Here is a 13,187-nt window from a genome sequence, read left to right on the forward strand (position 1 = left end):
GCCCCTCGCAGTAAACTTGTCTGAGTGCAAACTGAGGTGGTATTTGTCATTGATAAAACTTTTGGCGAATCAAAATTTATGACCAATAAAAACACAATAAACGGGGACGGAAATTTGACCTGGCAAATATAAACAAAAGAAAACTTGTGGAAAGCGATAATTGATACAATTTTAAAAAACAAACAAACAAAAACAAAAAATCCGCATCTGGGTGACACGCGGGCTTCAGGAATTGCGCGTCCTTTCTGATTTCAATGCGTAAAAAGACACACAAAGTGCGGTAACGCCAACACTGCTTGACAGTATAACACAATAAGTCACATTTATATTCCATAACATTCACAGTTTTAGAAAGTGCAGAGGTAGAAATATTCCAAATAACCTCTTGTATACAATGTCAACATAAATAATGCCTCAAAACATCCCATCCATCTATTTTCTACCGCTAATTCCCTTTGGGGTCACGGGGGGGCGCTGGTGCCTATCTCAGCTACAATCGGGCGGAAGGTGGTGCACACCCTGGACAAGTCGCCATCTCATCGCAGGGCCAAGTTAATTATATTTCAACAAAACACAGTAGACAATAGGGGTGTGGGAAAAAATCGATTCAAATACGAATCGTTTACGTTGTGCGATTCAGAATCGATTCTCATTTTTAAAAAAAATCTATTTTTTTATTTTTAATAGTTTTTGTTGTTTTTTGATCAATCCAACAAACCACTACACAGCAATACCATGACAATGCAATCCAATTCCAAAACCAAACCTGACCCAGCAACACTGCAATAAACAGAGCAATTGAGAGGAGACAAACACGACACAGAACAAACCAAAATTAATGAAACAAAAATGTATATTATCAACAACAGTATCAATATTAATTATAATTTCAGCATAGCAGTGATTAAAAATTCCTCACTGACATTATCATTAGACATTTATAAAAATAATAAAAAAGAACTATAGTGTCACTGTGGCTTACACTTGCATCGCATTTCATAAGCTTGACAACACACTGTGTCCAATGTTTTCACAAAGATAAAATAAGTAATATTTTTGGTTTGTTTAATAGTTAAAACAAATTTACATTATTGCAATCAGTTGATAAAACCTTGTCCTTTACAATTATAAAAGTTTTTTGTCTTTTTTAAATCTACTACTCTGCTAGCATGTCAGCAGACTGGGGTAGATCCTGCTGAAATACTATGTATTGAATGAATACAGAATCGTTTTGAATCGGAAAAATATCATTTTTGAACCGAGAATCGAAAAAATAGATATATTATCGAATCGTGACCCCAAGAATCGATATTGAATCGAATCGTGGGACACCCAAAGATTCACAGCCCTAGTAGACAAGCTCTCGCCCTGCACAGCTGTTTTGTGCTTTGTAGTGTCGATATGGGCTTGTAGATCTTTATTTGCCACATATATAGACCTCCATCCTTTGCACACAGTGCATTCTGCTTCCCATGATTCACGGCCAGGACGAAAACACCGATACCTTTTCCGCAAATCATCTGTGAAGTTGCATTTATGTTTCGGCATCTCTCTCTTTTGTCCTGTCTGTCTCTCCACATCTCTCTCTTGTGTCCTGTCTGTGTTTCTACTCTCTTGCTCTCTGTCTCTGCCCCTCCCTCACGAATGCTGCTGCGTGCACTCGCCTCCACAATTTGTTTTTTGTTTAACCCGTTCTTAATGCTGGACGTACATTGAAAATACACGTAACCTTAACTCAAAAATGCTGGACATTTGAGACATATAGGAAACCCAGCCCGGACAGCCCGCCCAAAGAGGACGTGTCAGGGGAAAAGAGGACGTATAGTCAGTGCCTCTCAGAAGAAGCCAAAGCCGTTTTGAGTGACGTCAAACGTGCATGTGCGTGAGGAGATCACAATAGTAAACAAGTTCGCTCTCAAAATGGCAGGAAAAAAAAGCACAACAAAAAGAAAATATGAAGAAGAACACAGGACATTTTTAACAGAGTGGGAGAGTTTATATTTTTTTTGTTGTTGAATGTAATGGCAAGCTATTCTGCCTTATATGTCAGGCGTCATTTGTGCATTTCAAAGCTTCAAATCTTCAGCGTCACAAGTACGGATGTCCCGATCCAGGTTTTTGCACTTCCGATACGATGTTTTTGCACTTCCGATTCGATATCGATACTGGCCGATACAGTACTGGCCTATCCGAGCATATATTAAAGTTTAAAGTTATTTAGCCTACTTAATTGTCACATTCATGTTGAAAATGGTTTTAGTACTCTTGATAACAACTAGCCAGCTGAATTAGGTGAATTTGAATAATACACAATGGTTGGTGGGGCTTCACGGTGGCAGAGGGGTTAGTGTGTCTGCCTCACAATACGAAGGTCCTCCAGTCCTGGGTTCAATCCCAGCCTCGGGATCTTTCTGTGTGGAGTTTGCATGTTCTCCCCGTGAATGCGTGGGTTCCCTCCGGGTACTCCGGCTTCCTCCCACCTCCAAAGACATGCACCTGGGGATAGGTTGATTGGCAACACTAAATTGGCCCAAGTGTGTGAATGTGGGTGTGAATGTTGTCTGTCTATCTGTGTTAGCCCTGCGATGAGGTGGCGACTTGTCCAGGGTGTACCCCGCCTTCTGCCCGATTGTAGCTGAGATAGGCGCCAGCGTCCCCCGCGACCCCAAAAGGGAATAAGCGGTAGCAAATGGATGGATGGATAGACAATGGTTGGTAACAAGAAACTGACCTGTTTATTTAAGGATAAACACAAAATACACAAAATTGCTCTTGAACAAGTGTGAACTTAAAAACAAAAACAAACTATCTACACACTCTCTTCAATTGTTTGAACCGCATCGAGTAAGGAGGCCTTCATGGTTTGAATCCCTCGGTGTTCTTTGCTCTCACTGTCTAGAAAGCGTGTCAGGACACGGACAGATGGGATAACATCGGCTGCCGTGGCAGAGGCTGCACTAACCTCGGCTGTCAGCTCTTGGAAGGGTTTAAGAATATTTTCAGTTTCTCTAGCAGCGACCATTTGTTGCCTGTTAATGTGGCTGGCAGATTGCTGTCGCTATCCGATGCATAGGCCTGCAGTGCCCGTTTACAATGCACTAGGCTGTCGATCATCATCTTTGTACTGCTCCATCTGGTCTTGACGTCCTGTTGCAAACGCTTCGGTTCAACATTCAACTCTTCCTCAATATCCCCGAGTTTTGTGTAGGCCATGGGCGAGTGCTTGAAGTGGGTCACTATTTTTCTCCCGTCAGCGATTGCATCGCTTACAGCTCGCTGTGCCAATAGACCCTGTTGGACAGGTGTGCGCAAAACATCCCAGGCTGGGCACGCCAAGCTGATCCATTGCCTTTTTCATATTGGCCGCGTTATCTCTTAAAATTACATGGACCTTCTTTTTGTCAATCTTCCAAACGTTTAGCATATGTTCAATTGCGTCTGTGATGGCATTCGCTGTGTGTGAGCCTCTAAACTCACATGCATGTTAAAAAGCTCTCTTTGGGTTGAAGTCTGGCCCAAGCCAGTGTGCAGTTAAACTTAATAATGATAAAGGACGGTGATCACAGCTCCATATATCGGTTGTGAAACTAATAGCATTTGCACTCTCTACTTGTTTGGCAATGTAATCTCTAACTTCTTTGTGAATCTGGGGGATTGTTTTCTCAAGGTTGTAATGACGGCTGGGCATGTTGTACAGTGGTTCAAGGTGTTGGATGGTGCGTCGAAAGCCCACCTTACTCACGAGAGATAACGGCTCATCATCCAGAATTATTTCCTCTGCAATGACTCTTCATATTCTTAACGGTGGTATTTTGCTAAATGCTTGATCAGATTTGTTGTATTAAATCGTCTTACCACTTTACCACCACGCTTGACTTTATTGTGGCATGTTTTGCACTCCACCCCTTCATCTTTTTCATTTTGTAGGGTAAAATATTCCCACACAGCTGACATTTTTACCTTGCCGTCTTAAAAGTTAAGACACAGACCACCTGTAGATGTGTTGAAGGTGTGTTGGAAAATGCGGAACGGAAATTAGGGAGCAGCAGAAATGTGGAATGTATTTGTGTTGTCCTGAAGTCAATTGTTATATTCTTTACATAATTACTTGATAACAGTTTTGTATTAGTGACTGCAATGCTTTAATTTGGGATAAAGTTGTATATATTTATTGTACGCTATAATCGGTAAACAGCAGTTAGATGATGTCACTTCTGTTAAATTACTGCCTGTTGGTATTACTTCCGGTATTCCTTCGAAAGTGAGTCATCCATGTTGCGGACTTCTGTTGTAATTTCTGTTGCCATTCTACACAAAGCGGCAAAGAAGCAATGGCTTAAGTTGTCTTTAATAAGTTCACAACATATCAGACATGTAAAAAAGTGTAATAGTGCTGATATGTTGAATATAATTGTCGAATTGGATACAATGTGTTGAAGTCATTCAGGCAGACGGGAGTCTCCCTCTGCTGGACATTTTGGGACATTACCGTTACATTTTATGTCATTGTAGACCAATATGTACAGAGACAATGAGTTATGTTTGTGTCTCTTTCTTCTTTTCACTTTTTCACCATCTTGACTATGAAGAATTGTCAAAAGTAAATGGTCAAACTTACAACTGAGTTGGCGTTTTTACACAGGTGAACATGAAAGTATTATTTAAATTGGTGCATTGGAAAACACGGACCGGTATTTTTTTTAAAAAACTGGATCTGGATCGGCATTTTCCCATGCCTTGCCGATACACATTTTTTGGCAAATATCTGCGGCCGATCCGATCCAAATTCACAAGGAATGCCAGAAGTCCCACTAAGCAACATGCATAGTAACAGAACAAATATATTTTTGTTAGTGGACTTGGTTGAACTGAGAGTTTGTGTGTGTGTGACAATGTTAATTGTTGAAAATAACAGGCCTGTGGTCTTAGTACTGTAGGAGTTATGTTGGTGTGTGAAATTTACAATAAATCTGGCTGAGCAGGTGTGTGTGTGTGTGTGTGTGTGTGTGTGTGTGTGTGTGTGTGTGTGTGTGTGTGTGTGTGTGTGTGTGTGTGTGTGTGTGTGTGTGTGTGTGTGTGTGTGTGTGTGTGTGTGTGTGTGTGTGTGTGTGTGTGTGTGTGTGTGTGTGAGTGATGGGGTGATCATGTGTGCCCATGTGTAGGATGTGGCTCTCTGCAGTAACACAGTAAAAAAAGTGGCTCTTAGTTGCTGACTGGTTGGCCACCCCTGCCGGTTTTGCATATCTGTATGTGGAATGAAATCGTGGAATGGATTAATGAAAGAAATTATTTATTTATTAATAGATTATTTATTTGTTCACTGTTCTGTTACAGAAAATAAGGAAATTGGATAAAACTGCTGGTATGAAAAGGGGTAGGATCAAATAAGCTCTGCTTCCTACTCCTTTTTGGACGCTGTAATGAAACAACTGGGAATGTGTGAAGAATTACATTGTATCGTATCCATGTTTGAAATAAACTGAAACTGAAACTGAACTGAACTAATGTACGGACTGATATTAGCCGCCACACCTAACAAAGTATGTAATGTATAGTAATGTCCCGGAGAAAACAAAGTCTGATTTTCTTTTTAGCGGGCCCAATTCAAACAAGTATCTTCTCCTTGCACACTTGTCTGTCTCTGTGCTTCTCTCCTCAACACACAGACACATTAACACCAGCAGGTAGTTACAGTTAAAATGGCTGTATACAGTTTATTATTTGCACACTATTGACTAATGATGCACCAAAAATTTGCCAGGAAAAAGACGCACTTGTATAGTCTTCCAGAAACGCTACACACACGGGGTTGTCTGGAGCAAAAGCGGCGTGTCCGTTCTATGGACGTACTTTAATATATTCAAGATATACCTGCGGACAGCGATCTTTACAATTTAAGATGACACTGGTGGCTTTTAATGAAAGAAGGAAGTTTGACATTAGGCCCTCTGCAACTCGATTTGTGTCATAAGAATGGTGCAACAGAATCTAGACGGAGTCTTTAAACATGAGTACAGTCTCCAATAACACCAGAAATAGTTGCTAGATTTGTTGCCAGTCCATTTTATTCAAGAAAGAATAACTAAGAGGATTTGAGAACTCTCTAAAAATTCTCAACAAAGTACATTGTCCAATAAGCAGCAACAATTTAAAATTACAACAAAACAATATTATGTAGGAAATATTGTATATGTTAATGATATACCTAATAACAGATTGGTTTAAATGTATATTTACATTTGTTTGCCTTTTTAAAGAATAAATGCATCGTAGCAAATCAAGTGACGACATCATATCGACCACACGCCTAACCATGCCCCCACCGCTGTAGGTATTTTGGCAAGTTTGGGGAAACCCTGACATAAAAATAAAAATGTCCTACATTACGATCATGCTTTGTAATGTTATTCTGTGATAGTTGCACCTAGAGAAATGCTAGTACATCGGTAGAGGAATAGGAGGGTTTGCTGGCTGAAATATGGTGTAAATTATTTTATAACATGTTCTGGTCAAGTCTTCAATTACTGAATGATTAGCAGGCACAATATTAAATTTTAGTAATTAATAGAGAAGGTTAAAACACTGTCATGCAGCAATATGAAAACCGTTAACTTGCACAAACTCCATTTCCATATGAGTTGGGAAATTGTGTTAGATGTAAATATAAACGGAATACAATGATTTGCAAATCATTTTCAACCCATATTCAGTTGAATATGCTACAAAGACAACATATTTTATGTTCAAACTGATAAACATTTTTTTTTTTAATAATCATAAACTTTAGAATTTGATGCCAGCAACACGTGATAAAGAAGTTGGGAAAGGTGGCAATAAACTCTGATAAAGTTGACAAATGCTCATCAAACACTTATTTGGAACATCCCACAGGTGTGCAGGCTAATTGGGAACAGGTGGGTGCCATGATTTGGTATAAAAAATAGCTTCCCAAAAAATGATCAGTCAGCAAATAGTCAAACAGTTTAAGAACAACGTTTCTCAAAGTGCAATTGCAAGAAATTTAGGGGACCGTGTCACTAAGATGAGATAACAAAACAACACTAAATTAAAGTGCACTTTTTGTACAGAACGCCACTACAATAGTTTTAAACAAATAAAGTGCTCCTCTTTTGTGCATGATGTCAAACAATATATTGCAATAACTGTCAAATAAAAATGAGCTGCATAATAGGAAATCAAATAGTGTTCGTCCTTCGCTATGTCGTAGGTTACTGCGGACATTATCTTATTTTGTTGTTGACTATTTTTTTCATACGGTGTTGATCTGAAAATGTTTGCCTCTGCATTTTGATTTTGTGGGCGGTGGCACTGAATGGAGATGTTGATATGCGGAGTGTGCACTCTTCATTCTCTAGCAGGTGACTTTTCAAATGATGCTACATAGAATAGAATAGAATAGAATAGAATAGAAAGTACGTTATTGATCCCTGGGGGAAATTCAGCACCACAGTTCGCTCACAATAAACAATAATAATAATAATAAATAATATATGACATTGTGACGGGTCTCCAGTCGTCCCCGTGTGGGTTGCAGTGCCGTTCGATACAGGACGCATCATGACAGGTTTGACTCGAGTTTATTATTTCAATAAACATACTGTCTTGGAAGTCGGTCGCGCCACTTTCTAGCGCGCTGGCTCTTCCTCCTTGTCGCGGCGCACCTTTTGGTGGCTGTGTCTGCTGCGGGGGCTCATCTTGCTTGGGGTCGCTCTCATGGTCGTCGTTCGCCGTGGTCTTCTTGCCTACTTCTGCCACGAATGCTCCTCCCTCTCCCCTTTTATGCTGCTGCAGAAGATGCAGGGATTGAGCACAGGGGTGTTGTGTACGCACCTGACTCTTACGGCTGTAGTGTCGCTGCAGCCGTGCCCCGCCTCTCCGCTCTGCTGCATGCTCCGCCTCCTGTCCGCCATCTTGGGCAGGACCATCGTTTGCCCTGGCCCGCTCGTCGGCTTCGCCTCTCCACAGACATATATTATATATAATATATGAATGATATAAATATATTCTACATATATTCTACATTTAAGTGCAGTCAAGAAGGAACATATGCATTATACAGTCTGATGGCTGTCGGTATGAAGGACCTCCTGTGTCGTTCCGTGTTACATTTAGGGAGTCTGAGCCTTCCACTGAACGTGCTCATTCTCTCCGCAAGGTCCGAGTGTAGTGGGTGGGAGGTGTTGTCCATAATGGCTAGGAGTTTTGCTAGACTTCTCCTCTCTTACACCACCGCCAGAGAGTCCAGCTCCACTCCCACTACGTTACTGGCTTGTCCAGTCTGTTTGCCTCCCTCACTCTAAACCCGCTGCCCCAGCAAGCCATGGCATACAAGAAAGCGCTCGCCACCACCTAGTCGTAGAACATCTTCAACATCTTTGTACAGATGTTGAAGGAACCTAGCCTCCTGAGGAAGTAGAGGCGGCTCTGTCCCATCAGCGTGTTTTGACCCATTCATAGGTATTTATAATCCTCAACCATGTCCACATCGACCCCCCTGATGGAAACGGGTCGCCAGAGTACTCCTCCTCCTTCCCAGGTCCACAACCAGCTCCTTGGTCTTCGTCACATTGAGCTGGAGGTGGTTCTTTCCACACCATGTGACAAAGTCCACCATCAGTGTCCTGTATTCCTCATCATCACCATCCTCAATACACCCCACTATCGCAGAGTCATCAGAAAACTTCTGAAGGTGGCAGGAGTCTGACTGATAGTGAAAATCGGTAGTCTAAATGGTGAAGAGGAAGGGGGAGAGGACTGTACCCTGCGGGGCCCCGGTGTTGCTGACCAGCCTGTCAGACACACAGTCCTGCAGTCGAACGTACTGTGGTCTGTCAGTCAGGTAATCTACAACCCAGGACACCAAGGGGGCCTCCACCTGCATCTTCTCCAACTTCACACCCAGTAGCCCAGGCCGTATAGTATCGAAAGCACTGGAGAAGTAAAAAAAACATGACCCTCACACTGCTTGCAGGCTTGTCCAGGTGGGTGTGGGCTCGGTTCAGCAGGTAGATGACTGCGTCCTCCATTCCCAGTCGTGGCTGGTAGGCGAATTGGAGTGGGCCCAGGTGGGGCTTGACTGCAGGGCGGAGTTGTTCCAGTACCAACCTCTCCATGGTCTTCATGACCTGGGAGGTTAGCGCCACCGGCCTGTTGTCCTTTGACGTGCTGGGTCGCGTGCACTTGGGGATATGGACCACGCATGAGGTTTTCCACAGTGTGGAGACTTTCTGCAGCCTAAGGCTCATGTTGAGGCGGTTTAGCTCGGTTGGTAGAGTGGCCGTGCCAGCATTTGAGGGTTGCAGGTTCGATTCCCGCTTCCGCCATCCTAGTCACTGCCGTTGTGTCCTTGGGCAAGACACTTTACCCACCTGCTCCCAGTGCCACCCACACTGGTTTGAATGTAACTTAGATATTGGGTTTCACTATGTAAAGCGCTTTGAGTCACTAGAGAAAAAAGCGCTATATAAGTATAATTCACTTCACTTCACTTGAAGATGTGCTGGAGCACACCACACACACAGCTGTGGGGCGCCGGCTTTGAGCACCCTGGGGTTCACACCGTCAGGACCCGCGGCCTTGCCTCTGTGTAACCTTTTTAGCTGTGCATTCACCTGTTCTGCAGACAGACACACTGGGGGGTCTCCGTTGGTTGGGGGAGGGGGGAGTCATCATTTTGAGTGGGAGGTGTTAAGTGGGGAGAGGTAGTCATTGGTGTTGGGGGGATGTGAGGCGGGGAGGAGGGATGGATTGGTTTGCTGAAGTTACCAGGGGCCCGGCTGGCATGTTTTGGGGGTTGGGGGAGCGGGAGCTTGTCGGAGCCACTGTGTCAAACCTGTTAAAGAACTGGTTTAGCTCATTGGACCTCTCTTTGTCTCCATCCATCCCCTGACCCCCAGATGGTTTGAGGCCGGTGATGGTCTGCATACCTCTCCAGACCGCCTTCATGTTGTTATCCTTCAGCTTCCCTTCCAGCTTCCATATTAGATTACAACATTACAATATTACATATTGATAATTTTTGTAGCAACTCTTTTGCTCCACAGCACCACCACCGCTAACGTTACCCATGCTGCTACCTCTCTGCTACGCGAGGGCGTATTACGCGGCAGTATGTGACGTATGATACAAGGTGCGCTTGTTTTATGTCTCTATGAGAAGGAGAGACAAGAACGAATGATTAGAGCCTGTAGTGTAATGCCAGCAGCTAAAAGCAACTGCGTGTAAACGTATACTCGAATATCACGATATAGTCATTTTCTATATCGCACAGACACAAACCTGCAATATATCGAGTATATCGATATATCGCCCAGCCCTAATTTGAGCCTGCGAAATTATTATTACCTTAACCAGCAAAAAGAGCGACATCTCCGGGGTGAGACGGAGTCCAATTTCGGTGAATTCCACGGGATGGGTGAACAGTCATGGTTGAAGAATAAAGACACACCCCTGTGTGCATTCATTTATGCATTTAACAACATTATATTCATTTACTCCTCAACCAGAAGGATGATACAGGCTTGTACAACTACCTAACTGGGGTACCAAAAGCCCTGCTTCCTGGCATTGGTGGGAAGAAAATCCTAGACTTTTGGTGGGAAACCGTCAACATGTGAGTCTCAGTGACTTAATCATTCGAACATTGAATTGTCATGAATGTGTTTTCTTGATTCTTTGCCACTGTAACATTTACACAACTTTCATTGTGCTGATTGTATGTCTGCTTTGTCCTTAGGCGTCAGTTATTCACAGAGGTGTATCTTGTCACTAATGCAGACAAGTGAGTACGCAACAGTAATATTGAGTGTCAACAGTTTGCTATATATTTTTATTCAGTAGCACATTAATTTTTGCCTTTGTATGCCTCGGTTTACACTGCACACCAAATCATTTTTTTTTGTCCTCAAATGACACAGATTAAATACTTTTTTTGCCAGTTTAAGCACTCCAAAGTGCCTCAAATCTGTTATTTTTTGCATCAGATTTGGCCCACATCCATTGGAATATAATCTTTTCAAATTGACTACTATATAAATGGAAATATAACATTTTGACTTTTACGTCGTATTTGGTCATCATTTGTGTGTGCAGCAATTGTGAAGAGAATTGCAAAAAGGAAAGTGATTGCACTTTCCTTTTTTCAATTCTCTTCTTCCTCCTCCTGCAGTTGTATTCCATCATCAGCCCTACTTCCTCTACACAACAGGCATGACACAAATACACTAACATGTTTTCTTGTGTAGTAACGACTTCTTTGTTCATTTAAGGAATCTGGTTAACTTCCTTTTTGTTTTCACTTTATTGAACTGTGCATGCTAGTGACCTTGAGGCCATATTGGGACCTGTGTGCATTTCTACTGAAATCTGATAAAGATCACATTTTAATTGTAAACTAAACAGTCAGCTAGAAAAATTTGGATTTTGAAAAGATCAGATTTGGTCCACTTTGGCCTGTAATTTAAACGTAATGTAAACGTTTTTGTGGCTAAAATCTGTTTTGTTCTCCCTGATTAATAGATATAAGCATTTTGAGCGCTGGGCTACAGCCAGTGATTTCCCTGTAGAAAACATAATAAATGACGGCAGCACCACCCTGGAGGACCGCCTTGGCGCTGTAGCTGACCTGGAGCTGGCCATACGCAGTCGCAAGCTGCAGGATGATGTCATGGTGGTACGATAAATTCACATTTGCTTTGCCAATTTGTATAAACATTGAATTTTCCATCAATCATCAGTGTCTGTGACATTGGATGTTTTTGATTTCACCTTTGTGTGAGCAGATAGCGGGAGACATGTTGTGTGCAGACCACAACTTTGACATTGGTCAAGTCATCCGTTTCTTCCGATCAAAGGTGAGAATAATTTTTATTTTTTAATAACTTGTCAAGGTAAATTCTAAGGTTGAAGGTTGAATACAATGGTGCCAGACGCTAAATGGAGCTGTCAAAAATACAGTGGGACTTTGGTTCCCAATCGCCCCAGTTTTAATAGGATTCCGTATACACGGGGGAAAATGTATTTATTTTATTTTCAGAAACTCTGTTTTATAACAACTAAACACACTTTGGTGTGCTTTTTTTATTTTAGTACAGCTGCAGAATAGCCCACCATACAGCCACATTAAGTTTTAGCATACAGTAATAGTACAAGCAAAGTCAATGAAAGCCTTAGTCCGTGTTTCTCGGGTGTCACTGAATGCATCACAATATTACAGTAAGTCTGGCAAAACAGTCCCTTAACCGTTGTCATCCTCTGTAGTTTTGTAGAGGAGTTTGTCATGCACTGTCACCTTGATGGCAGAGATGGAACTTGTTTTAGAGAGCTCCAAATGCTGCTCGCGGTCCGCCTTTATAAAATATACTCGGCATGTTCAGATTGCTTTGAAGATTAGTTATACCTTGTATTCCTTGCGGATGTAAACATAGCACGGGTGACCACGCAGTTTGCCAGAACGTTTTATAACTGAAAGTAAGGTTGCAAAACCAGTACTCTAATAAAGAACGTGAAAATACATTTTAAAGACAGTATTTGTAGCAAAGTAGGGAGATGAGACGTGTGGGCCTCTCCCCCCATTTTGTATTCAATGCTTATCACCAAAAATTGCCTTTTTTCATCAGTTGATTGGACTGATACCTCCACATCGCATGATGAATGGTTATGTTTTAACCTCTAAAGTTCAAATCTAAATCCATAATTTATCTTGAATTTTTGTACTTCATGTGTCTTTCACTTTCAAGGTTATACTGTACTTTTTTGTGTGTGTGTTACAGCCTGGAGAGTTGATAATCTTCTACGAGATGGAAGAAAGTGAAAAAATCAGCTCCAGGGGAATTGTAGAGGTCTGCCCTGATTCTAACAGGTCAGCAGAAATTAGAGTATTTTATTTTTCATCTACAAAAGACTGAATTACCACAAGGCAACTTTTTGTTTTCCTTTTGATCAAGAATAACTCGCTTCCTGGAAAAACCAGAGGAAGGGCGGACATCTTCCCGCTTTGCAAGTGTGGTGTTTTATTGCATCCAGAAAGACACACTGCCCTACCTGTCTGACTTCCTGAGTCTCCAGACGAAAGCCCCCGACAGGTCGTTTGGAAAATTCTGGGTTTGTGAAAAAACACTACTGTAGAGCCCACATAGGGCCTAATCTAGTTAGATCTCAAATAGCAA

At 42.0% G+C, this 13,187-nt stretch overlaps 1 protein-coding gene across 1 annotated transcript in view; it reads left to right on the forward strand.

The window, feature by feature from the left end:
- Positions 1 to 13,187, forward strand: part of gkup (glucuronokinase with putative uridyl pyrophosphorylase) — a 123,524-nt gene that overhangs the window by 58,146 nt on the left and 52,191 nt on the right. Inside the window, exons 2-7 of the mRNA XM_061918741.1 lie at positions 10,527 to 10,633; positions 10,757 to 10,801; positions 11,539 to 11,692; positions 11,802 to 11,873; positions 12,792 to 12,880; positions 12,966 to 13,122. Coding sequence (XP_061774725.1) covers positions 10,527 to 10,633; positions 10,757 to 10,801; positions 11,539 to 11,692; positions 11,802 to 11,873; positions 12,792 to 12,880; positions 12,966 to 13,122 — 624 coding nt within the window. The remainder of the gene's footprint in view (positions 1 to 10,526; positions 10,634 to 10,756; positions 10,802 to 11,538; positions 11,693 to 11,801; positions 11,874 to 12,791; positions 12,881 to 12,965; positions 13,123 to 13,187) is intronic.

This window comes from Nerophis ophidion, linkage group LG13, assembly GCF_033978795.1.
Source record: "Nerophis ophidion isolate RoL-2023_Sa linkage group LG13, RoL_Noph_v1.0, whole genome shotgun sequence".
NCBI lineage: Eukaryota > Metazoa > Chordata > Actinopteri > Syngnathiformes > Syngnathidae > Nerophis > Nerophis ophidion.